At 38.5% G+C, this 27,214-nt stretch overlaps 1 protein-coding gene across 4 annotated transcripts in view; it reads left to right on the forward strand.

Annotated features, from left to right (window-relative positions):
• The window catches only part of DPP8 (dipeptidyl peptidase 8), a 65,680-nt gene extending 38,737 nt beyond the window's left edge, over window positions 1-26,943 (forward strand). For 3 of the 4 annotated variants that reach the window (XM_042988613.1, XM_042988614.1, XM_007084517.3), the window contains 10 exons: window positions 14-173; window positions 4,079-4,158; window positions 7,107-7,259; window positions 7,504-7,639; window positions 9,143-9,288; window positions 15,351-15,497; window positions 16,812-16,964; window positions 18,248-18,390; window positions 19,059-19,170; window positions 22,752-26,943. In XM_042988613.1, coding sequence (XP_042844547.1) covers window positions 14-173; window positions 4,079-4,158; window positions 7,107-7,259; window positions 7,504-7,639; window positions 9,143-9,288; window positions 15,351-15,497; window positions 16,812-16,964; window positions 18,248-18,390; window positions 19,059-19,170; window positions 22,752-22,874 — 1,353 coding nt within the window. In that variant the 3' untranslated portion in view covers window positions 22,875-26,943. Of the gene's footprint in view, window positions 1-13; window positions 174-4,078; window positions 4,159-7,106; window positions 7,260-7,503; window positions 7,640-9,142; window positions 9,289-15,350; window positions 15,498-16,012; window positions 16,169-16,811; window positions 16,965-18,247; window positions 18,391-19,058; window positions 19,171-22,751 lie in introns of those variants that run through there. The other variant, XM_007084520.3, reaches the window with a different exon arrangement.
• The last annotated feature ends 271 nt before the right edge of the window (window positions 26,944-27,214 follow it).

The raw sequence follows: 27,214 nt of genomic DNA on the forward strand, positions 1-27,214 counted from the left end.
ATTCATTTTACAGATCCATGACATCTTTCATGTTTTTCCCCAAAGTCATGAAGATGAAATTGAATTTATTTTTGCCTCTGAATGCAAAACAGGTTTTCGTCATTTATACAAAATTACATCCATTTTAAAGGAGAGCAAATATAAACGATCCAGTGGTGGGCTGCCTGCCCCAAGTAAGAAATCCTTTTTTATTTAAAATATATATATATATATATATATGTTGGTAGAAGGTGGGAGGGGCAAGGTAATGTAATGTCTCTTTTGTATACTTTGTAAGCATCGGTACTTGCTTCATCAAATTTTATACATAAGTGTGGCACCTGGGTGGCTCAGTCAGCTGAGGGACCGACTTTGGTTCAGGTCACGATCTCACGGTTCGTGGGTTCAAGCCCTATATCGGGCTTTGCGCTGACAGCACAGAGTCCGCTTCAGATTTTCTCTCTCTCTCTCTCTCTCTCTCTCTCTCTATCTCTGCCCCTCCCCTGCTCACGTGCCCTCTCTCAAAAATAACATGAAAAATAACTTAATACAGAAGTTAAACTAAAATATAAATACGTGCACGTGTGAAAACACAGAACAAAGTTCTTGATGGATATGTATATTAATAGTGGGTAATCTCTGGGAATGGAATTACTTACTTTTGCTTTTTACTTTTGCTTTGACTGTAATTTTTTTTGTTATAAAGTGAGCCCATGTCATATTTAGATGTTAAAAAGCTACTGTTAAAATGTTATTTGGTTATTAGATATTTTTATATACTAGTTTGTTCTTGGTTTGTTTTTTACATACTAGGTTTTTTTCCTTTTTTTTTTTTTAATATTTATTTTTGAGAGAGAGAAAGAGTAAGTGGAGAGGGAGACAGAATCCAAAGTGGGCTCTGCACTGACAGCAGAGAGCCTGATGCAGGGACCAAACTCAAGAACTCAACAACTGTGAGATCATGACCTGAGCCAAAGTTGGACGTTTAACCAACTAAGCCACCCAGGCGCCCTGCCGCCATACTCATTTTTTTAAATACTGTCTGCATCTACACTGAAGTCAATATGGTTGTAGCTCTTCACATTGATACAATTATATTGCCCAAAGTGAAAGTAAACATTGTGTCAGCTGAAGTAATTTCTCTTTAAAAAGTGATGGTTTTGGGTGTCGAAGTCCAACTTTGACTCAGGTCATTATCTCATTGTTCGTGGGTTCCCCATATCAGGCTTCGTGCTGACAGCTCAGCTTTGGATTCTGTGTCTCCTACTCTCTCTGCCCCTCCCCCCGCTCGTGCTCTGTCTCTCTCTCCCTCTCTCAAAAATAAATAAACAGTAAAAAAAAATTTTTTAATAAAAGTGATGGTTTGGGGTGCCTTGGTGGCTCACTTGGTTAAGCACCCAACTTCCAATTTTGACTCAGGTCATGAAGTCCTGGTTCATGGGATTGAGCCTCACACCCCGCTGCCAGCCTGCTTTGGATTCTCTCTCGGCCCCTCCCCCACTCACGTTCTTTCTCAAAATAAATAAATAAAAAGCTATGGTTTTCCTTCTGGGGAATGTAATACAGAATGGATATGTAAGCCTAGAAAAAGTGAGATGGTTTATCTAATAGTTTTCCCACTTATTTGTTTTAATGGAGTTATAATTTTCTACTTTAATAATAGAGTTTGTTTTGGAATAGTAGGCTCTTTATGGTAATGTTATATGCTTAACTGCCCTTTGTAACTTAATTGACTCAACATAGCCATTTTTTAAAATTGTGGCAAAATGTGCATAACAGAAGCTACCATTTTAACCATTTAAGTGTACTGTTTAGTGGCATTAAGTATATTCATATTGTCACGCAACCATAACTACCATCTGCCTCCAGAACTTTTTGCATCTTCCAAAGCTGAAACTGCCTAACAAGTAATACCCAGTTCAGCTCATTGCTCCCTCCCCTCAGCCCCTGGCAACTACCTTCTGTCTCTATGATTTTAACTGCTCTAGATACTTCATATAAGTGGAATCATACTGTATTAGCCCTTTCATGTCTGACTTATCTCACATCGCATAATGTCCTCATCCATGTCATAGCATATGTGAGAATGCCCTTCCTTTTTAAGGCTGAATAACTTCAGTGGTGTGTATAGACCACATTGTGTTAATTAACATAGTATTTGGGGGACAGTAGTAAAAAGGTGGTAACTTAAAATTTCTTAGTCCGATTGAAGAGTGTCAGAACCATTACCTCAGTTAACATTCATCTCAGAAGCTTAGCTTCTTTGTTCCCTTTTCAGTGTCTTTCTAGGTCCCTCAGTTTATCTACCTCTTCTTTCTCTTCCCTTACTTTTTTCTTAGTTTTTCTTTCCCCATTGTTCCTTTTTCTTGATACCCTTTTTATTTTCCTCCTCCCTCCTCTTTCTAAAGTGGCTATAATGTGAAATAATTAGTATTTGTTAAATATATGTTAAGTACTATTTATTTTCTGGTCATAAAGTTTAAAGTACTAAGTTGAATTTTTGCATCTAAGGAAAAAATAAATCAACTTTTTTAACTATAGTGGGACCCTAGTTAAGACCCCGTACTATCTCACCTTCTCATCCTTTCCCCAGCTGTCTCTCCCCATAGTGCTGCTAGGCAAACAGGAATGGTTTTCCATTTTTGAACCTCCTCCTTAGGCCACTGAGAGAGTCTTCTCTATCTGGAGAGAATCTTGTAAAGACAATGGGGCATGTTGGCATTTACTGTGTTTATACCTAGTTTACTTTTTAGCAGATGAAGAACAATTCTATTAAAAATTTTCTTCTGTGGCTTTTTAAGGGTTTTGTTGCGTTTCTGGAAGAAATGCCTTGTTAACCCATTAGACTTCCTTGTCTGATCAAAGGTCTAGGAATACAAATCCTTTTGAATTCTTTTCTGGCTTTGTAATCAGAATCTGTTTTGTTGTTTTCACTTGATTTACGTGGATCCTTCCACTATTATTGCAGAGTATTGTGAAAACTCATAATTTGGGGTTTTTTTAACTGTAGACTTTTTTTAAAATTAAGGTGAGGGGCGCCTGGTGGCTCAATCAGTTGAGTGTCTGGCTCTTGATTTCGGCTAAGGTCAGGATCTTACAGTTCGTGAGTTCTGGCCCCACGTCAGGTGCTGTGCTGACAGCATGGAGCCTGCTTGGGATTCTCTCACTCTCTCTCTTTGAAAATAAATAAATAAATTTTAAGGTGAAGTTCACATAACATTAAATTAGCCATTTTTTAAAAATTTTATCTTAAGGTTTATACGTTTATTTTGAGAGAGCGAGTGAGTGCACAACTTGGTGGGGGTGGGGGACAGAGAGAGAGGGAAACCAAGATCCCAAGCAGGCTCCGCTCTATCAGCACAGAGCCCGATACAGGGCCTGAACTCGTGAACCCTGAGCTCCTGACCTGAGCCAAATCAAGAGGTGGACACTTAATCAACTGAGCTACCCAGGCACCCCTGAACCATTTTAAAATAAACCATTTTAAAATAAACATTTTAAACAAACATTTTAAATTAAACAGTGGTGGAGCGCCTGGCTGGCTCAGTCAGTAGAGCATGTGACACTTGCTATCAGAGTTGTGAGTTCAAGCCCCAGGTTGGGTGTAGAGATTACATGTATGTATGTATGCATGTAGGTAGGTATGTGTGTATGTATTTATTTTTAATGTTTATTTATTTATTCTGAGAGAGTGCAAGCGGTGGAGGGGCAGAGAGAGAGGGAGACAGAGAACCCAAAGCAGGCTCCAAGCTCTGAGCTGTCAGCGCAGAGCCCAACGCAGGGCTTGAACCCACAAACTGTGAGACCATGACCTGAGCCAAAGTCAGATGCTTAATCACTGAGCCACCCAGGCACCCTTAGAGATTACTTTAAAAATAAAAATTAAAATATTAAGAAGTAAAGGAAAATGAACAGTACGTTCAGTGTTGTGCATTCACCACCTCTGCTGAGTTTCAAAACATTTTATTACCCCAGACATAACTTGAATTTTTTAATGTACGTTTTTGGAAAGAAGAGTTTTAGAATAGTGTTCTTTATTCTGTAAGTCATTTGCTTATAGTCTGATAGAGTGCTGACTTGTAATTATGTTTCTCTTTAGGTGATTTCAAGTGTCCTGTCAAAGAGGAAATAGCAATTACCAGTGGTGAATGGGAAGTTCTTGGCCGGCATGGATCTAATGTATGTTCTCTTATTCTACTGATATGTTTGGTCAACATCTGCTGTGTTTATGCGGTACTGAAAAGCAGTAGTGCAACTTCATATGACCCCGATGTTTTGAAACTATTAAATTAGGGACTTAAAGGACTCAAGTTGTTAGAAGGGAAAAATCTTCGGTTAAGTTCTAAATCTCCCCCATTTTATAGCTCTGGTATCAGATGTGTACTGGTTACTTAAGGTCAGTGTTTTCAAATATAATGTTGCTACTTAACAAGGAAGGGGCTGGGCCATACTTTCTGAGTCTGCAAAAGTGAGTTGGGATATTGTTTGAAAATTATGTTTGTGTCTCTTATAGACTGCTCATGTCATTTCTACATTAAAAATTGCATTTATTACTTCTGAGGTAGTGATTCTCTTTTACTTACCTGTTTATCTCACAAATGTAAAATTTTATCCACTACCTGCCAAGAGTGATGGACCTATGTACAGAGTGTAGACCGATAGGGAAAAGGGGGAAAATGTTTCTTCTGTTTCCTCTGTTTCCTCTCAGTGTGCGGTTTTCTGTATCATTTCGGTGAATTCTCATTCTTTTGCCTTTCACAGTATTTTGTGTTTGTTTCAACTTTCAGTTAGGTGGTCAGTTTCATGAGATCTCTAAGAACTTCATCCTTTATAGGTGTGATACATAGTTAAGTTGATACATGCTACCAGGATTTAGTGAAGGCTTATGATTCCCTCAAATTGATTTGGAGATTTATTGAAGGATTATGTATACTGGTATACTGGCTACTCTAGAAGTCACTCATAGTCCCCAATGTGATGAAGGAGAAAAAGTGAAGATCCACATCTCAGATTTCGTTTTCTTGGTAAAAATTTTAGAATATCATAGGCAACTGTTAAAGTTTGATTTCCACTGATAAGAAGTTCTGATAACAAAAAATTACACTGATGTAAACTTCCTGCTTTGTAATTGTTGGATAATACTTAAGGAAACCCCAGAATTGTATTTATGTAAATCTGAACCTCATTTGGGCAACCTAAACATCTTCCTGCTACTTGTCGTTATGTGTATCAGTTTTCTTCTTTATGTCATGCTTACTTATGTGATGTGTTTGTGTCTCTCTTTCTTACCCTTCTGTATTCCCCTCTATCCCTGTTTTATTTTTTTAAGTTACCTCTTCATTCTCTGCTTTTGCCAGTGACCTTGTTCTCACCCAAAGATTTTTTTTATTATTATTTTTTTAATGTTTATTCACTTTCTGAGAGAGAGACAGAGCATGAGCCAGGGAGGGGCAGAGAGAGGGAGATGGAGACACAGAATCTGAAGCAGGCCACAGATTCTGAGCTATCAGCACAGAGCCCAGTGCAGGGCCCAAACCGTGAGATCAGGACGTGAGCCAAAGTTGGATGCTTAACCAACTGAGTCACCCAGGTGCCCCTCCCACCCAAAGATATTTAATGGCAGTAATTGGCTAATGCTTTGAGACTTTTAAGCCCATGTACTCATTATTGAGGTGGTACTCAAAGTATGGTCCTTGGACCAACTGCCCAGCCTCAGTATCTCCTGGGAACATTTTAGAAACGTAAATTCTCAGGCCCACCATAGACCTTCTGAATCAGAAATAATGGGGGAGGGGTGCCTGGGTGGCTCAGTCAATTGGGTGTCCGACTTCAGCTCAGGTCATGATCTCACGGTTCGTGAGTCTGGGCCCTGCGTTGGGCTCCGTGCTGGAAACTCAGAGCCTGGATCCTGCTTTGGATTCTGTGTCTCCTTCTCTCTCTGCCCCTCCCCCGCGCTCGCTCTCTCTCTCTCTCTCTCTCTCTCTCAAAAATAATTAAACATTTAAAAAAGAAAAGAAAAAAGAAATAATGGTGATGGGATCCAGCCCTCTGCTTAACAAGCCCCTCAAAGTGATTCTGATACTTTTCTTGAATAAGGTAGTTACATGAAACAAAGAAAAATACCATTATAATCCGGGGTGAGAAATTAACCAGTTATTTCTTCAGTTTTGAAAGGCCTGACCCCCAGCTGCTAGGTCCAGAGCAAAACCTGTCCTAACCTTTTGCACAGATCAATGCATACCTGTGAAGCTTCATGAATGTTTGTTCTGGCATTTCCTATCACTTGTATCCTTTCTGTATATCTCATATGGGCTTACTTAATCTCAACTGTGTTTCTGTTCCTGTGTATGCTAAAATATATTTGATAATGAAGAAGCTTCCTGGAGAAAATGTGGCATTTGAAAATACTTGCTTTTGTAAATGTATCCATGTTTTCTTTGCTATGTTAAAAAATTTGAATTTCGTTGAACACTGAGTAGGTTGGTAGATTTTTTTAAAGAGACAATAAAAGCCATTTATTTAAACACTTACTGTAATTTGGGAAGAATATGAAGTGAATTCAGCTGTGAGTGCACTTAGTTTTTTGAGTTCTGAATAAAGACTTAAAAAGATCTTACCTACATTTATTTACAAACTATACCAGTATTGAAACTGAGTTCACTTATTTCCCAACCCAATAGATAAAATACTTCTGCAAGTTTGTACAAAAGGCCAAAAAAGTACTGCCTAAGTTAATACTGCACTGAGAAAAATACAGGATGTTACAGTTAGAGTCTTTTAAGTACGTATGAATGGTTGGCCTAACCTGCAATGTAGGAATTTTTTTTCCCTATAAGGTATGTTTTATTGAAATAACTCCTGTATTTTAAGAAAAGCACACATTTTTACCATATAGGAAATTCTAATAATAGCATGCAATTCAAGTGTCCTTTTTCTTTCCGGGAAAGATATATTCTTAAGTATAAGTCATAAGCAAAACCAACTCAGGTTTATTAACATTTGTGGCAAAATTTTTTAAGAGGCACAAGTCAAAGGGTGACTCAAATGATTGGAAATTGTTTGTTGAATTACTGGCCCTTGCCAAGGTCCTGCTAGCACTGGTTTTTCTGTTGTTGTTTTTTTGGCAGATCCAGGTTGATGAAGTCAGGAAACTGGTGTATTTTGAAGGCACCAAGGACTCTCCTTTAGAACATCACCTGTATGTGGTCAGTTATGTAAATCCTGGAGAGGTGACAAGGCTGACTGACCGTGGCTATTCCCACTCTTGCTGCATCAGCCAGGTATTAAGTCCCTGTTGGAAAAGGGTTTCCTATCAATTAAAAAACTCTCTGCTCATATAATACTCCATTTGAGTAATGTGAAAATCAGTGAAATTGGCCTACAGAAGTCTGACTCTCTGAAGAAAAACTTTAAAAAGTCAGGTTTTAACTTTAGCATCATATATGGACATAAATGATCAGACTCTTAACCATACTCCTGCTCTGGCACCATGAGGGAAAAAGTAATTGTTTTTCCTTTCTCTAGCATTGTGACTTCTTTATAAGTAAGTATAGTAACCAGAAGAATCCACACTGTGTGTCCCTTTACAAGCTATCAAGTCCTGAAGATGACCCAACTTGCAAAACAAAGGAATTTTGGGCCACCATTTTGGATTCAGCAGGTACTCATTTCCCTGAACCTGATTTTAAGTAGGATTAGTACATAAGTGCACTAAACCTGTCTCATATGTCCACATTTCTCATCTCTTACCACCACTTATCCCTGAGCTGCTGAGTTCCTGATTGATCCCACCCTTCCTATTCTATCAACCACCAAATAAGATGCATTAACCTCCCACTCAGGCAGGAGCAGGTCTGGAAGGCCTTTTTGAAGATTGTGTTTTGTTTTGTTTTGTTTTTGTTTTGTTTTAAGTTCAGTAATGTCTGCACTCAATGTAGGGCTCGAACTCACAACCCTGAGATCAGAAGTCGGACACTCTTCCAGTTGAGCCAGCCAGGTGCCCCCTGGAAGACCTTTTTTAGTTGTTTGTTGTTTGTTTGTTTTAACGTTTATTTTTGAGAGAGAGCATGAGTGGGAGAGGAGCAGAGAGAGGCGGGGTGGGGGGGTGGACAGAGGATCCAAAGCAGGCTCTGCACTGACAGCACAGAGCCCGATGCAGGGCTCAAACTCATGAACCATGAGATCGTGACCTGAGCCGAAGTTGGATGGATGCTCAACGGCCTGAACCACCCAGGCACCCCTGGAAGGCCTTTTTGAAAATAAGAATAAAATAGTCACAATATCAGCTTGAAAACTATTTGTTCACATGTTTGGATGATTTCCCAGATAAACAAATAACCAAGTGGCAGCTTTCTTTCTTTTAAAGCATTTGCAATGGCCATCTTAATAAAAGATAGAACGCTTGTTCTATGTAAGAGTGAAGAACACAGAATTAACTATTTTTTAAATGCTTGATTTCTTAAAAAAAAAAAAAAAAAGGACTAATTTTGCATATCTTTAGTCTACTTTCTCCCCAAGTTCTTTTTCCTGTTAAGTATTTTCACTCATGAATATGTGCTAAGGGATTAAGAACTTAATGCAAAACCACAGGGTATGTTCTGTTGTCCACAAGTAGGATTTGTAATATGGTGACGATCTCTGCTTAGGTTGTAACATCATCCAATATACACTCTTAGGGTAGATCTCTATAGCTTTGGTAAACCAAAGACTGATTGTGACTTTCTTTTCTTCTGGGTCCTGGTTAGGTTTATTCTCTAATGATCAGAAACAGATGTTCATTGAGCACCTGCTATGAGCAAGTTAAATTGACTGAGTTAAATTTGTGCTTCCAATTTCTAATCAGATATATGGCTTAACCATCATTAAGTTACACTGAACCAAGCACTAAGTATTTGTATAGTGCTGCATCTAAATACCTCCTAGGCTCCATGGACTAGTCAGAATACATTGTATCTGCTTTTGAAATAGGTAATGTGATATGTTCAGTAGATTTTCTTTTTTAAAAATAAATGTTTTTGCTTAATTTCTTGCTGACCACCTGAAAGGGAGATAGTCAGTTATTTGTGTGTAGAGTTGTGGGTTATGGTTTCTTTTCCTTGCTCGCAGATTTTAGAGCTCCCATAAGAACTCGCTTTACATGCTCATTTTTGTTATCTCCTCATAGGTCCTCTGCCTGACTATACCCCTCCAGAAATTTTTTCTTTTGAAAGTACTACTGGATTTACATTGTATGGGATGCTGTACAAACCTCATGATCTACAACCTGGAAAGAAATACCCCACTGTGCTGTTCATATATGGTGGTCCTCAGGTGGGCCTGTTTATTTATTTTAATTTTTTTATTTTGACTCCAGTATTGTTAACATACAGTGTTATATTAGTTTCAGGTGTACAGTATAATGAATCAACAATTCACATCACCCAGCCCTCATCACAGGTACACTCCTTAATCCCCTGATATCACCTATTTCACTCATCCCTCCACCCACCTCTCAGGTGGGCATATTTATATGCATACGTGTGTGTGTGTGTGTGTGTGTGTGTGTGTACACACATATTTTTGGGGGGGGGGTGATTTGTATTTTAAATGTCTCGTCAATTGTTTAAGTTAAGATGTGAACATTGTCGGGCCTCTGCTGTTATTGACTCTGGCTTATGTTCTAATTCCTGTTTAGAAGTTGGATTTTGTTACATGGCTAATGTGTAAATAAGTGTCAATTTCTTAATTTACAGTAGGACTGTAACAGTCATTGGAGAATGAAATATTCATGTCAGTAGGTATATATGTTGTCTTTTATGTAGAGAAGAATCTTGTTTGGGAAATGAAATTAAATAGTTAACTGTCTTGGTAAGTAAAAAGAATCTTAATAGATATTTGCAGAAGCCTTGGTAGCCTAATGAGTTACCTCTCTCCATTCTAAGTCTATATCTCTCAAGCAGACTAGAATATTTTTATCATCTAGTTAAGGCAACTGTTATACTTCTATTCAACACTATAAGAGTTTACACTGTGATATTCCTTTTTCTGGATGAAATATTAGCATGTAAATATTAAGTAAATTCTGTTGACTATCAGAGTAAATAAAGTATTTGGGGTAGGTGCATTGGTTAATTGGCACTTTTTAAAAATGTCTATTGACTATCTTAAACTGGGCCCTTGAAGAAATTAGAATATAATTACACTGTTTTTATAGTGCAGCTCTTGACACAGTAAATATCCTTTATAATTATACCTAGTTATCCAGTATTTGGAAATGTATTTAGATGCTAAGATATCCAGAAATTGGAGTGCCTGTCTGGTTCAGTTGGTAGAGCATGCGACTCCTGATCTCAGGGTCTTGAGTTCAAGCCCCACATTCGGTGTAAAGCTTTATTATTTTTTTTAAGTTTATTTGTTTTGAGAAAAAGAGAGCAGGGGAGGGGCAGAGAGAGAAGGAGAAAGAGAGAATCCCAAGTGGACTCCACACTGTCACTGTGGGGCCCAACATGGGGCTGAAACTCACAAACCATAAGATCATGACCTGAGCCAAAATCAAGAGTTGGACACTTAACCAGCTGCACTTAACCAGCTGAGCTGCCCAGGCTCCCCAGAGCTAAAGAAAGAAAGAAAGAAAGAGAGAGAGAGACAGAGAGAGACAGAGACAGAGAGAGAGAGAGAAAGAGAGGGAGAGGGAGGGAGAGAGAAAGAAAGAAAGAGAGAAAGAAAGAAAGAACGAGAGAGAGAGAGAGAAAGAGGGAGGGAGAGAGAGAGAAAGGAAGAAAGAGAGAGAGAGAAAGAAAAGAAAGAAAAGGACATCCAAAAAATAAAAGCAAAATAACTACATAAGCCACAAAATCTCAGCAATGACGATCATATATCAAGTTAAATCACTTTGCCATCGTTAAGATTTTTTTCAAACATGATTCACATTTGTATTATACTCATCTACACATAAATCATAAACATTTAAATTAGCCTTCCATTAAAAACATGAAGCTGAATCTTTGTAAACTTTAAAAAAAGGCTTAAAACAAAGAAATTCAAGAGAGAAATTACAGGATACTCTCAGAAGCTTTACATGTTTTTGTTACGTTATTTTGATACTAAGGCTGAGTAAGAAGGATGTTTCTCCTTTCCAGTGAAGAAGTGATATATGAGGTATGTGACAAACACACTATAAAAACTAACTGCTTGTGTAGATTTTTAAGCCAAAAGGAATCCTTATATTATTCCTCATTACTAATTATGTTTAAAAAGTCTAACCCACAAAGACGGATACTCAGCACCACTAGTCATTAGGGAAATGAAAATCCAAATCACAATGAAATACTACTTCACACTCATTAGGATAGTTATTATGAAAAAAAAAGAAGGAAAAAAAGGAAAATAACAAATGTTGCTGAGGACGTGGAGAAATTGGAACTCATGCATTGCTGATGGGAATGTAAAGTGGTGCAGCTGCTGTGGCAAATAATATGGCAGGTCTTTAAACATAATGTTAAGTCTGATGCAGCACTTCCATTTCTGGGTGTATACCCAGAAGAATTGAAAGCAGAGACTTGGACAGATACTTGCGCACCAACGTTCATTGCAGCATTATTCCCAGTAGCCAAAAGCTGAAGCGCCCCAAGTGTCCTTTGACATATGAATGGGTAAACAAAACGTGGTATATAATGGAACATTGTGCAGCCTTAAAAAGGAGGAGATTCTAGGGGTGCCTGGGTGGCTCAGTCGGTTAAGCGTCCGACTTCAGCTCAGGGCACGATCTCGCGGTCCGTGGGTTCGAGCCCCGCGTCGGGCTCTGGGCTGACGGCTCGGAGCCTGGAGCCTGCTTCCGATTCTGTGTCTCCCTCTCTCTCTGCCCCTCCCCCGTTCATGCTCTGTCTCTCTCTGTCTCAAAAATAAACATTTAAAAAAATTAAAAAAATTAAAAAAAAAAAGGAGGAGATTCTAACACATGGTACAGCATGGGTGAACCTTGAGGACATTATGCTAAGTGAAATAAGCCAGACACAAAAGGACAAATATTGTATTACTCCACTTGTATGAGGTACCTAGAAGAAGCAAATTCATGGAGACAGAAAGTAGATAGAGGTTGCCAGGAACTGGGGAAGGGATAGGAAGTTATTTAATAAGATACGGAGTTTCTCTTTGAGGTGATGAAAAGGTTCTGGAAATGGATAGTGGTGATGGTTGCACAGCAGGGTGAATACTTAATGCCATTGAATTGTACACTTCAAATGGTCAAAATGGTAAATTTTATGTATATTTTACCATAATAAAAAATCTTAGCCAATGCAGTTAAAATAAAATTGTTTAATTGTTTAGAGTACTTTATGAGTACAACTATACTTACACTTACAGAAACAGTTTCTTCTCAGAATACTCTGTTCAGTTTGCAAGATTTCCCCAAGAGACTTTGCATGATAGAATGCCTCTGGCCCTTCAACGCACTGGGATTATCCATCCTCTTGTTGACTCCATTTGGGTTAATTATGAAGATATTCCTTAATACAAGAGCAGGTCTTTTTTTAATTATTATTTCTAAGTTTACTTATTTATTTTGAGAAAGACAGAGACAGCACAAGTTGGGGGGGGGGGGGGGCGGGCAGAGAGAGAAGGAGAGAGGGAGAAGCCCAAGCAGGCCCAGCACTGCCAGCATAGAGCCTAACATGGGGCTCAAACTCACAAAACTGAGATCAAGACCTGTGCAGAAACCAAGAGTTGGGCACTTAACCAACTAAGCCACCCAGGCACCCCAAGGCCACATCTTTTTTAATAGCACAGAAAGCCTTGTGAACTTTGATTAAATCTTGTAAGCAATCCAAACTGTGTTCTTTCTCCGAGTATATTCAGTGCAAAGTGGGAATCTGTTGATTGGCAACAGTATCGCAATTTGTAACATGAAGTGGATTACTTTGTCACTAAATGCAACAAGGCCTGCAGTTGGACAAAAGTGAAATCCAAGAAAAGCAACAAATATTTCCAGTTAAAGTCATCCAGGCTTAGTTCTTTAAACTCTTCATTGATAACAGCTGTATGTTTTAAATGTTCATTTAACAAATCCTTGTGATGTTTCCTATGTGCCACATTCTGTAAATAGAAGTGCCCAACAGAGCGACCTAAGTGATAGCAGGACACAGGTTTTGAAGAGTGGATACTGAAGAAGAACTTTGAATCCTCAGTGCCAGAGGTCATTACATTTAAGTTCCTTCTTCCAGAAGTAGCAGGGCTCTGGCTACAAAGGCAGAAACACTGGCTCTCAAGGGAAATTCATATCAGGCAATTGAGGCCATTTTTTTTGCATGACAACAGGCAAAGAAGTGAACTGAAGTAGTTTTCTTTACATAGTTATTTTGTGTTTTATGTCTAGTACTTTTTTCCGCTCCCTTCCTTTTTGCCCCTTCTCCCAAGATAGAAAGGAAAAACATTAACTATACTGGAATTCAAGTTTTTAAAAAATAATTTTTTTTTTAAAGAAAGGGAAAACATCATTCTCCTGTCTGTATTTTTTATTCATTCATTCAGCAAATAGTTATTGGAGTTCCTAGTGTGTCCCAGGTACTATTTTAGGCAGCGAGGATACCATAGCGAACAAGTCTGACTAAGGTCCCCACCCTCATGGAGCTAAATAAGGAAAGTAATAAATGAGTAGACATATAAAGGATATAACTTCATATAATGGAAGTGCTCTTTGGAGGGTGGCTTAGTCGCTTGAGCGTCTGACTCTTGATTTCATCTCAGGTCATGATCAAAGGGTTGTAGGATCAAGCCCCACTTTGGGCTCTGTGCTGAGCATGGAGCCTGCTTGAGATATTCATTCTCTCTCTCTCTCTCTCCCTCCCTCCCTCCCTCCCTCCCTCCCTCCCTCTCTCCCTCCCTCTCCCTCCCTCCCTCCCTCTCCCCCCCCATCTACCCCTCTCTGCCAGTCACACCCTCTCCCTCTCTAAAATAAGTAATTAAAATAAAACAAATTAAAAAAAATTTTTTAAATAGTAATTGTTGGGAAAGACGATGGCAAAGTGACTAAAATGGAAGTTCTGATAGGAAGTTCAGAGAATGTCTCTGAGGGTACATAAGATCAGAAGGAATGACCATGTTAAAGATCTGAAGGAAGAGTATTCCAGACAGAGGGAACAGTAAATGTCAAGGTCCTGGGGATTAGAGTCAACTTGATATGGTTGATAATAGGGTTAGAGTCTAGTAAGTAGGGATTTGGTATGAGATGAGGTCAGAGAAATAGCCAAAGGTCAGATAATACAAGATTTCAAAGGCAATGGTAAGGACCTTAGAATAAGATCTAAACTCTTTACTGTTTCAGGGAGCTAAGCTATAGTCTTACCAAATTTACATTTAAAAATCATCCCTCTGCTACCAAGTGAGTGGACTGTAGGAGAGCAAGAGTAGAAACAGGAAGACCAGTTTGGCCGTTGTTACAGTGGTTACAGTGGCACTGAATATGCAGAAGTTCAAAACGAGAAGAATCTCTAGACACACAGCACACGCACACCAGTCTAGCCCAGTAAATGCTCAGTATATAGTTATTGTGTGAAGATGTGTTGATTATTTTTTAACTTGTGGCTGACTTGGTTTTCCCATTGGTTTCAGCCAGAAAAAAACTTCTTTCATTTTTGCCAGAACCATTTTTGTCGTAGTTTAATGTGTGGTCTTGGTGTCCACCAAACACTGAACTTCTCTCAGTTTCTTTCCTCTAATTAAAGTCCTCTTTTCACTAGTTTATTTCTGTTGAGGCACTAAATTACATTTAATTTCTCAGTCATTTTGAGATGTAGGTTCTAGGGTGATAAAGCGATTTAAGAATTATCCTACTTTTTGCACTGATTTGTGTCACAGGAGAAAGGAAGCTGAGCTGGTCACAGTGTTTCATTAAAATACTGAATTTTTCCACTGCTAGTCAGGGACAGTCCCAGAAGAGAGAGATAGGGAGGAAAAAATGATCCTTGTCTCTGTCATCTGAATGGCATAGTTCTTTAGGGTAGCGGTAATGATTTTATCAAATTTTTTATGGGATAGGTTAAATCTCTTGTCTTGTATGTAATGAATATCAAGTTAATTTAAAAACAAGTCAGGGAGGGGGGAAATGGGGAGTTCCTAATCAACAAGCATAAAGTCTCAAGTATGCAAGACGAATAAGTTCTAGAGATTTCTATCCTACTGTCCTACAATTAATGATGCTATATTGTACATTTAAATTTTTGTTAAGAGGGCACACCTTGTGATAAGTGTTCTTGCCACAAGAAAATAAAATTTCGTTCTAAAAGCAAAATAATACAAAAAATTCAAGCTTTCTACTTTTCACAGCATCCTGTCACTTAATGCTTTTTTTATATTACCATATAATAAATTTCACTGAAATTGTATTTCTTCCTCAGGTGCAGTTGGTGAATAATCGATTTAAAGGAGTCAAGTATTTCCGCTTGAATACCCTAGCCTCTCTGGGTTATGTGGTTGTAGTGATAGACAACAGGGGATCCTGTCACCGAGGGCTTAAATTTGAAGGCGCCTTTAAATATAAAATGGTGTGTGAGCATACAAACATTTTTCTTTTTTAAGACATTTATATTTTTTTGGTTCATTGTTTGGTGTGAAGTCCCAGAGAGAGAGAGAGAGAGAGTGAGTTGGGGGAAGGGGCCGTAAGAGATAGAGAGAGAGAGAGTGAGAGAGAGTGAGAGAGAGAGAGAGTGTGTGTGTGTGTGTGTGTGTGTGTGTGTGTGTGTGTGTGTGTGACAGAGAGAGAGAGAGGGAGGGAGAGCGAGAGTGTTCAGGGGTGGGAGGGATGATGCAACTTGATATTCACTAGGCTAGTTCACATCCACCTGTATGTAACTTCGGGGAGCTGAGATAGAACCACTTTTACACAGAAGTACCTTCTCTTTCTATTTGGTATGTCCAGCTTAGCCAGAAGGCAGCACCATTTAGTTTTCAGCATCCTGTCCCCTATTGAGAGGAATAATTGAGATTTGTTCTGTCCTCTGTGAAGAGAGAAATCAACTGATTAGTGCCTTCCTTGTGACAAGCCTCTTTCTCTCTACAGGAAGCTTTAAATGCTACCTTTTAGAGATGCCCCATGTCCTTTCTGCTGCTTTGGGAAATGATGAGAATCCGATGTTCCTTTTACACAGTAAGGCAGTTACTGTGTTTGCCAGTGTATTGGACATGCTGAGTAAGACATGGGATTTTCTCCCACAGCCAGTTCTTTGACCTTATGTTGTATTCTCATGTAAGTTTTTTTGTTTTTATTTTTGTTTTTGGCTCAGTGAAGTGAGATTGTGTGCACTGGCAGGCCTAGTAATACAGACAGGGTGGTGGTGGTAGGAATTAGGACTTAATAGGACTTTGAAGAAATAGTGTATGTTCAATTCCTAGAAATCGATAACGGGGAAATAGGAGGAAAGACCTCAAGAGTGATTCCTTCTGCTTTAGTGCATTAAGTTTTAAAAAGAAGTAAAATTAGTCAACCACTTAAGGGGGCTAATTTTTTGTCTTTGGGTATAGGAAGGCTTGTTACAAGGAAGATGCTGACCTCTTAGCAGACAACAGAACAAATGGAAAGGGGAGATACCCATATACCAGGAACAGTTTGGGCCTTAGTAGGAAAGAACTTTATGACTAAGGGGTTACAAAACTCTGGACTGGCTAGCAATGGAAGCTATAGGCCCCTCTCTCTAAATAGAGTTAAAAATTTTTTTTTCGGCCAACAGAATGTCAATTGATAATGAATTCTTTAAAAACTACAGGTATTTTTTAGTAAAACCCATTTATCAGTTTTAAAAGCACTCTTACAAGGAGACTTCTATTCGTCAGTGAGTGAAATGTTCTCCCTTTTTTGACAGGGTCAAATAGAAATTGACGATCAGGTGGAAGGACTCCAATATCTAGCTTCTCAATATGATTTCATTGACTTAGATCGTGTGGGCATCCATGGCTGGTCCTATGGAGGATACCTCTCCCTGATGGCATTAATGCAGAGGTCGGATATCTTTAGGGTATGTGACTTCCTATTGTACTTCTTTTTGTAGTAAGGGTAGAATTTTCTATAAATTGAGGATCTGAGAAAATGCCTATTTTTTGAAGGCTTACAGGGTTGGCAATATTATGGAATGTTAGAGTTTGTGTATCTGCAGTCATGCGAGATAATAGATGATCTTGTCAACTTGTGATAGCCATGTGAGATATATATTTACTTGTCTGTCTGTATCTAGAACAAAAAACACATGTCAACTTGATAACCAGTTATTGGCTATTTATAGACATGCAGAGATTATGGGAGATAGCCATGATTAGTAAAACACACACAATGTGGATTATAATTACTTATTTAATTACTGGACTGAAAGCTCTGAGGGCTGGGATTGTGTGCACATCACTGTATCTATCCTCAGTAGCCAAGCATACTGCTTGGCACATAGTAGGTCCTAAATAAATCTTTATTGAATGACTACTGTATTAAATGTGTAAACGTTGGTTACAATTTTATAAACAACTTCTTTGAAAAATACGCCAGAAGGAAATAAAGATGCTAAAAGTTGTTAAGAGAATGGCAATTGTGAAGTGTTTTTCTTTCTTAATATTTGAATAACATGATTTTATCTTACACTGAAAATAATTTTTAAGAATTAAAATAATAGAGTTTTTGTTCTTGCATGTATATTCACATAAGCTTTATAATAACCACAAAATGAACTCTGAAAACTGTCATAATTTTCCCAGGCTTGCAGCTGTCAAAATAATTAGAATATTTAAATGTAAAACTGTTTGTGGGGACCTTAAAATGAGGGAAGTATTTAGTGCTTAAATATATTTGATTCATAATTTTTGTTAAAAATTCTGTACTCCCAGTAGAGGCTGAAAAAAAAAAAAAAGAAGAAAGAAAGAAATGACTGCTTTTTTGATATAAAAGCTGACACTTGTCACACTTTTTTTCCCCAGTAGCAGGAATGAGTTTACACTGAGGCATTCATATGTTCCAGTTCAGTCTCCCTGTTCAACAAAGTGTCCCGTGTATATATTTCAACTAGCCCAGGTTAGGGGTTTGGTATGTGGCATGCCTGTGGAACTTGAAGCTAACTGACTCACAAAGTATCAAATTCTTGACCTTGGCACTCCACTTTGATTTTCTGAGTTGCCTAACTCAGAAATGTATGCCCCAGTTGGGCATGTGGGGCAAAAGCCTAAGGATAATTTTAGCCTTTAAATTTGTAGTTAAACATTCTCATTGCTAGCCATTCTTTTCTGGACCACACTTGATTGTCATTGTTGTCTTATGTAGGTTGCTATTGCTGGGGCCCCAGTCACTCTGTGGATCTTCTATGATACAGGCTACACGGAACGTTACATGGGCCACCCTGACCAGAATGAACAGGGCTATTACTTAGGATCTGTGGCCATGCAAGCAGAAAAGTTTCCCTCTGAGTAAGTTCAAGCTTTAAAGTTAAGATTATAAATTTAAAACTGTAGTGTCAAAATTTGTCTTTAATAATAATGAAAACTACAAATACTGCAAAACCAAGACTAATATTCTAAAGAATACTCGAGTGGCATAGCTCTTTCTCAGAGCTGAGTTACAGGCCAGTTCATACACTTAGGTTTTTTTATAAGTTATATTTGAAGCAATGAGGGTGCTGAAAGAAGTTTAATAAGTACGTAACTGTTTCAAGGTGGAAAATACTCTGTTTCTGCTTAAATATATTTTATGGATGATGTTTATGATTTTTCTTTCCCTATGGACAGGCTGTAATTATTATATTGATATATGCTAATATCTTCATAAGAAATTGAACACGTGATATTTAAAATTTTTTTAATCTTTCGTTACATGTAGTGTCTGGTTAATATATTATAAATTTATTGAAAATGTTGAATTCTTATTTTAACATTTATAGTAGAAGTTAACTTTATTAACACTGATTATATTATACAGTTATATGTTTTCATATAATTATGTTACATAACTGTATATAGTTGTATATATTACATAACTATAATGTTTACTAATAGGTAATTGTGATTAAAGGAGGTAAGTGGTTTTTTTCCCCAAATACTCTATTTTGCCTAATCCTCTGATATTTCCATTTCTCCAGACCAAATCGTTTACTACTTTTACATGGGTTCTTGGATGAGAATGTCCATTTTGCACACACCAGTATATTACTGAGTTTTTTAGTGAGGGCTGGAAAGCCCTATGATTTACAGGTGAGTTCTTCATCTTCTGATGGAATTAAGTAGTGATTAATGATTGATTACTTTGAAATATAGTAAACTATGGAGTAAGGCTAGATTTTCAGCTGTGGCCACTCTCTGCTTAAGAGATATAAAGTCATAGACACAGATAGCAGTGCCTCCAGTTGCATAAAAATTAAGATTCTGTGGAAGTTGGACTAAAAACTGGCCTATTAGAATATATGACTGGTGTATCTGTATCTGCTTTCAGTTTGTAATCACGGAAAAGATGACAGGAGTCCATTCAGTGTCCTTTGCTTTTCTTCTTCCCCTTGGAAGGGTGAGGAAGTGCTACTTGATATCATTGGTTTTTAAAGATCTTTTAATTTTATGTTATATTGACATTGGAACAGAAAGCAGCAAAGTAACCACCTCTGTTGCTCCTTACTCAAAAAAAGGGGGTTTTAAAACTTGTTCCTTCTTTCTTCCTCCTTTGTACTTCTTTCACAGATGATGTGCTCCTAAGAAATGAAAAATATTGTTTTTCCCTTTTTAAAAAAGAATTTTTTTCAATGTTTATTATTTTTGAGAGACAGAGACAGAGCACGAGTTGGGGAGGGGCACAGAGAGAGGGAGACACAGACTCGGAAGCGGGCTCCGGGCTCTGAGTGGTCAGTACGGAGCCCTAGGTGGGGCTTGAACCCCTGAACCGTGAGATCATGATCGGAGCCAAAGTCAGATGCTTAACCAACTGAGCCATGCAGGTGCCCCTACTTTGTCCATTTTTATGTCTCAGTTGACATTTATGTAAGTAAACTGCGAGATATTTGTCTATAGCAGCAGTTTTCAAGCATTTTGGTCTCAGGATCTTTTACATACCAAAGAACTTTCATTTATGTGGGTTGTATCTGTCACCATTTTCATATAAGATATTAAAACTAAGAAAAATTCTGTTTTTTTTAAATTTACTTGTTTACTTAAGTAATCTCTGTCTGCATCCAACATGGGGCTTGAACTCATGACCCCAAGATCAAGAGCCTCATGCTTTTCCAACTGAGGCAGGCAGCCCCAAAACTAAAACAAATTTTAAATATATTTTTAAATAACAATAATAAACTATTATATGTTAACACAAATCACAGTTTTTGTGGGAGAGAAAAACTATTTTCCAAAACAAACAAAAAATTACTTAGAAAAGTAGCATTGTTTTTACATTTTTGTAAAATCCCTTTAATGTCTGGCTTAAGAAAGACACCCAGATTCTCCTTTCTGCTCATATGCAACACATGCAACCCGTTGGGAATTGTTGTTTTGGCTAAAGTAGAGAGTAGTTTCCCATTATGTGCAGTTTTACTTTATAAGGTTTCAGCTAACCCGTAGTCAGCTGCGATCAATCCAGAAGCAGACGATCCTCTTGATCTGACATAGCGTCAGAAGGTCAATAGCGGCCTAACGCTCTATCACAATGCCTGCATCATTCACCTCACTTCATCTCATCACATAAACATTTATCATCTCACATTATAAGAAGAAGACTGAGCATAGTACAAGATACTTTGAGAGAGAGACCACATTCACATAACTTTTATTACAGTATGTTGCTATGATTGTTTCCTTATTAGCTATTGTTTATCTCTCACTGTGCCCAACTTATAAATTAAACTTTATCATATGTATGTATAGATGGAGGGGAACAGTACATACAGGGTTTGGTACTACCTGCAGTTTCAGGAATCCAGAGTTGGTCTTGGAATGTGCCCCCTGCAGATAAGGGGGGGACTACCGTGTGCAGAAACTACAGCCTCCCAGAATATGTAGTTAAGAAAGGGGAGGAATATTTTAGCCTTTTCGGATAATTGTGGATATTCTTCTTTGATACTACACCAAAACTGGACAAATCTTAGTTTCTTAAAGGTTAGTTTTAGTGGGGAATCTGAAGCCATATCTATAAATGTTTCATACTCTGTTATGTTAAAATTTGTTGGATCTTATATTTGAAATGGATCTTTTGTACATGCATTGGGCATCTGGAAAATACTGGTTCACTGTGTGACGTCAGTCTTCTAAATGTTGACTCCTTTCATTATAGAATATTTTTAAGGTCACATATATTAATATTACCTCTGATCTCACCAGAAATGTTTGTAAGTTTGGGGGAGGCTCATGATACAAGTTCTCCAAAATTCTTTTTTTTTTTTAATGTTTATTTTTGAGACAGAGAGAGACACAGCATGAGCAGGGGAGGGGCAGCGAGAGAGGGAGACACAGAATCTGAAACAGGCTCCAGGCTCTGAGCTGTCAGCACAGAGCCCGACGCGGGGCTCGAACCCACAAACTGCGAGATCGTGACCTGAGCTGAGGTCAGACGCTTAGCCGACTGAGCCACCCAGGCGCTCCACAAGTTTTCCGAAATTCTGATTTCCACTCAAAAGCTCAAAGTTTATCATTGGTAGCAGTGTTGTCCTTGAGGTGACCAGCTCACTTCATTCATTTTTGAGCAGGTGTTTGCCAGACACCCCGGTCTGAGTCACCATGGTTGTCAGTCATTGTTCCAAACTGAAAATGGAGCTCCGTTTACGAAGTGGCATCTCAGCCTGCAGCTGGGCCTGTGGTGCTTCTCCTTGAGACGTCCTGGAGCAGACTTGCTTTCTGCACTCTTTTCGCTTTATCACCACAGAATATTTAAAAAGACAACTATTCAAGGGTTGCAGTTTCATAAAATTCTAATTTTTACTGCTACCTAAGTGAAATTGATATTTTTGTTTTTACTACAAGTTCAGTACAATTTATTGTCACTGCCTTGATTCATACTAAGGCATTGACACTTTTTACCCATCATTGCTTTTGCATTATCGGTGCAAATGCCAATACAATGAATAAAGGTAAATTGTTCTGAAAGTGGTTTTGACCTTATGTATCCCCTGAAAGGGTTTCTGAGGACCCCAGAAGTCTGTAGATCACACTTGGAGAACCACTGATCTATAGAGAGGTTGTGTGTGTGTGTGTGTGTGTGTGTGTGTGTGTGTGTTTAAGTTTATTTATTTTGAGAGAGAAAGAATGTGAGCCGGGGGGCGGGCGGGGAGGGGGGTGGCGCAAAGATAATGGGAGAGGGAGAATCCCAAGCAAGCTTCATACTGTCAGCTCACCGCCTGATGCGGGGCTCGAAGTGCTGAGCTGAAATCAAGAGTTGGTCCCTGAACCAGTTGAGCCACCAGGCACCCCAATGATCTATAGATAAATCCTTCTGTAAGCCTAATGGTATATAGGAAATTATAGGGGTGCCTGGGTGGCTCAGTCAGTTGAGTGTCTGAGTCTTGATTTCTGCTCAGGTCATAATGGTGGTCGTGGGTTCCAGTTCTGTATCAGGCTCGCGCTGAGCGTGGAGCCTGCTTAAGATTCTCTGCCTCTCTGCCCCACTCGAACACTCTCTCTCTCTTTCTCAGATAAACTGTTTTTTCAAAGGGGGAGAGGCCTCTAGATAGGATATCTGTGTGTATTATCTGAGGCTGTGCTCCATATTATTAATCCTGTTGAAACTCTCTGGAAAGCTTTGGAAGGAGGTGTATGATTAAATTCTTACTTTTTGTATTTTGATTTTTTTGTTGTTGTTTAAGATCTATCCTCAGGAGAGACACAGCATAAGAGTCCCTGAATCTGGAGAACATTACGAACTGCATCTTTTGCACTACCTTCAAGAAAACCTTGGATCGCGTATTGCTGCTCTGAAAGTGATATAATTTTGACCTGTGTAGAACTCTGGTATACACTGGCTGTTTAACCAAACAAGGAGGTTTAATCAGTAGAAAACACGGAATTGATCGACACATTTTGGTACCTGCCATGTAACATCTACTCCGGAAAGCATAATCGGTGCCGTGCAGGCGTCTACAGCTTGTGGATAGTAATCTAATACCTTAACCATACACACACAAAATTGAATGACACGTATTTCTAAAGGACCCAGCAATACCATGAGAATTACTGAAGGAAATAAGACATTAGCACCATATATCCATACTACCTTATTTTCACTTCTAATAGCATTATAAACCTCATGGACTTAATTAGTGTATTTTTACAGTATACTTCTGAGTTTGTTAAAATATGATGATATTAGTGATTGGTTTGGTTCAATTCCAGAATCTCTGACTAGTTACAGATTTGATAGCACTTAAATGTAATTGAATAGCTTATGCTTCATTGCTTGGGGTGTATCCAGCATGTTATGAACTAATCACTATTAAACCTATGACTTAACCAGTCATTAATGATTTTTCAAGGATAACTTAGTGGCCTCCTAAAGACACTTATTTTGTTTCATTCAAGCTCTGACCAATTTTAGCCAATTTCAACTGTATCTAGTATAAATAGTTCTCTCTGATGATATGACAGAGTGGGCTTTTCCTTTCATACAAAGGCAAGTAACTGTACATGTAGCATGGTTTAATTAGTCTTACAATATTGATAATTACAGGCGGAAAAATTTTAAATGGTTAGAGCTTAAATATTTGCAGGCAATTTCTTCTCCTTTAAGAAAAGGAAAAAGTACACCTCACTCTTCAGAAAATTTAGTGGTGCCAGTTTCCATTGGGTATTTCCTTATTGAAAGGTTTCAGAATTTTAGGTGATGGAAGGGAATTGTGGTAGGGTTGGGGATACTAGGGTGTGTAAAATGACAGGGAGAGGAGAAGGGTCTGCTTAACAACTAAGTAGAAGTATAATTTGACCAAAAATACTCATGAAAAAGTTTTGGGGGGGTGAAATTGAAACTCCTAGAATGTTAGTTACAGAAACCAGAATTAAGAAATCACTCTCTTACCAGCGCAGTTACAGACCGATGTTATTCAGGGAGAAAAAGTTACTTAGTTACTTTTCTAATTCTAAGTTTTTGTTATTTTCCTCTTAATTTTGGAAACTTTACAAATTTAAACTTTCTCTATCCTTTTTAAATTATTTGAGCGTAATTTAGGTATTGTGAGCTTAAAGAGGTTTCCAGACAACTTCTTTACCACAAACTGATCCCCAGCCAGCCATGGCTCTCTTTTTCAGTGTTCAAAGCCTCTAAGCAGCTTCTTGAATGGCCATGACATTTCCTGGTTTAGCCCTAGCACTTGACTGTTAAGGGAGCTCATAGGCTTTTCAGGTGCTGATTGGAATCTGTCATCTTAGAGTCTTGGGGTGTTAGATGGGTCACACTGCCAGCGGCAAAGAAGATACCTATGAGTTTGACCCTTTTTATCACAAGCCTCAGTGTTTGGAAAGTTGTTACCAGTACTTTTAAACAATGCTCCAAAAAAGTTGCTGTTTTTCTTTCTCACCACTACAGAGTAGATTTCTCCCATAGAGAGCACAGCCTCCATCAGGAAGGATGATGACTGTGCGTCAGAGGTGAATTCATCACTGAGGGCCGAGTGGGAGGTGGGGGAGGTCCAGAAATGGCAAGGTGACCTGGTGGCTCTGTCCTTGGGAAGGGGATTGGGTTTTGCTCTTTGTGTATTTATACTGTATCATAGGTACCACACTTTTCCTTATTGTCTGTGTATGTATTGATTTCTTTGTTTGTTTTCCCATGCCAAGGTCTGTTTATATTTTTTTCAATGTTAAATTAAATTGATTTGGGTAATTTTTCTTCCCAAGAAAGTATTTTCCCCCTTGATTTAAGTATATATCTGACTATCGAAGGTGGTTTTTGTTTGTGAACTGGTTGGCCCCCAGGGATCTATCCTTATATAATATGCAGAGTAGAAATGGTATACAGTGGCTTTTAGACATCTACTCATTTGAAACCTCTTGCCCGTTAAAGCTATTTGTTCAAAACGGCGTCTCTCATTTTACCAAAACAAACCTAAAAGAACCTCATGTGCTCTTGAATTCACCAGTGTTTTCCTTTTGCATCTTCCTTCTCCTTTCCTCATATCACAAGGAATGCCTCTGTTATAATCCCCACTTCATTAAATGCCATTCTCCTTGTGTAAGGGGGAAAAATACAGGGCTGAATTCACTTGCAGAAAGACAGTTTGAGTTTTATTTTAAAAACTGATGAGGAAAACATCCTAGTCCATCCAAGCAATCAGTAGAAATCTCACTGAAACTATTTGTACCCTGTCAATGGGGAACATTGTAAAAGGCAAGAGTATATAAAAGTAGCAACAGTTTTGGTTAAGAACCAAAAAGCAGTAGGTTAAGTATCAAATGGGGCGGCTTTTGCAGGCTTGATAAGTAGGTGCACTTGAGCAACCATCGGTAGGGGTGGTGGCTTACGTGTTGAGCGCGAGGACTCAATCTAAGAATCTTCTGGGACGCTTAGAAAAAGAAATGCAGTCCTGAACCTTACGCTTAGAACTTTAAATTTGGTTGATTTGGGTGGAGACTAGGAATCTGCATTTCTCACCGCCTTTCCTAGGTGATTCAAAGTTGTTTGTGGGCTACTTTCACAGACTCTTCTGTAGAGAATGGAATTGGATTAAGAGTATAATAGGTGATTTTTACACTGGACTGATTTACAAAAACCTAAAGCAATAGTCAAGTACAGCTGCTCGTCTGTGATCATGACTGGGCCCTTCTCACTCTGAAAGCAGCAGAAAGGTATCGCTAACTATGTCTCCTCTTTGTCTGGAGATTTCGTTTTGGAATGAAGGTTCTTCCCTCAATGCTGTTCCTGGCTCATTTCCAAAGCCTCATACTAGAGGATGGAGTCACAAGGCATGCATTACTTTGTAAAGGAATGAGATACAGATATTGATGCTTCCTTTTTTTACTACTTGTTTTATTCCTTACAGAAGGTGTAGCCCACCTGTCTGTAACATAATTCTCTCTTTAGGTGGAATGATTCCTATAAGATCTCCCATTATTATAGAAGCCTAAATTTTTAAGCTGTTGCATCTTTGATATAATCTGATGTTCTCATCTGTTGGAGGAGGAACCGACATAGAGAGAGAAGAGAAAATATACCCATTGCCACGCAGCCAGTTACTGCTCAGCTGGTACTAGACTCCATCCGGATGCCCTGACTCACGGTAGTTAAATGATAGATAGAAAAGGCAAATTTTTAAAGAAGTATTTATTAATATATTCCTATGAAACATTTTAAAGATAACATAAAATGGTTAATTTTTCCATTCGGAAGTAAATGCTAAGCATGCTTATTACTGAAGCAGTACTTCTAATTAGTATATGACATTCTGAAGTTAATTAAAACTGTTAGACTAAATGTGTCTTCCTAGTAGTGAGGGATTTGGGAATTGGGGTGTAGAATAGAGTGCTTGCTTAAGCCTGAGAGCCTAACTTAGAGCTAGTTGAAGTAAGAAAAGAGACATGGCCATATCTAAGATTTTGAGGTGAGTGTCCGCTTCCAGCAGACATAAAGGAATAAAGAAACTTGCCTGACTCCCACTTTCCCAACTCTCCCCAGCCTCACCTATCCGTCTTGCAGCCTAAAATACGGAAACATTAGTGCAAGGTGCCGGTTCCTGCTTTTCTTATTTCGTCAAGAGACGGTTCTAGGTAATCGTTTCAGAAGTCCCTCACAGAGAGAAAAAGGAATATTTGTATGTTTGTTTCTGGATAACCCAAATACAAATTTATGTTGTATTCAGCACAATTGGAGTTCAGGTCTTTAATTTTAGAATATAAAGTGCCTGCTGTTTTAAGCATTGACTTGTATAAAAAGAATTGCATGTCTCACTCCAGTAAGTTTATGGGTTTTCTCATTTTCAGCTACATGGCTTTTAATCATGTAAAGTGAAACATTAGTTTTGTTGCATTTTATTACAGGTTCTTTGTTGCAATAAAGATGCTGCTAAATTACTTGATGTAAATGTTCCTTCCCCCCCCCCATTCCCTATTTGTACAATCTTGCCTTGATTAGTGGCAAATGTGGAGTGATTAATACACGTGTCCCAGGTCATGTGCTTGCAATGGAGAAAGGAAGACTGCAAGGTGATTACATGGGGTTTCTAGTACAAACCCTAGCCAAAAATGCATCCAAACCCACACGGAGGTGTGCCGAGAACTGCTCTGTGCCTGCCAGTGGTGCCCAGCGACCAGCACTTTCTACTGCAGGGGTAGGGTAGGTGGT

Source organism: Panthera tigris, chromosome B3 (genome assembly GCF_018350195.1).
Source record: "Panthera tigris isolate Pti1 chromosome B3, P.tigris_Pti1_mat1.1, whole genome shotgun sequence".
Taxonomy (NCBI): domain Eukaryota; kingdom Metazoa; phylum Chordata; class Mammalia; order Carnivora; family Felidae; genus Panthera; species Panthera tigris.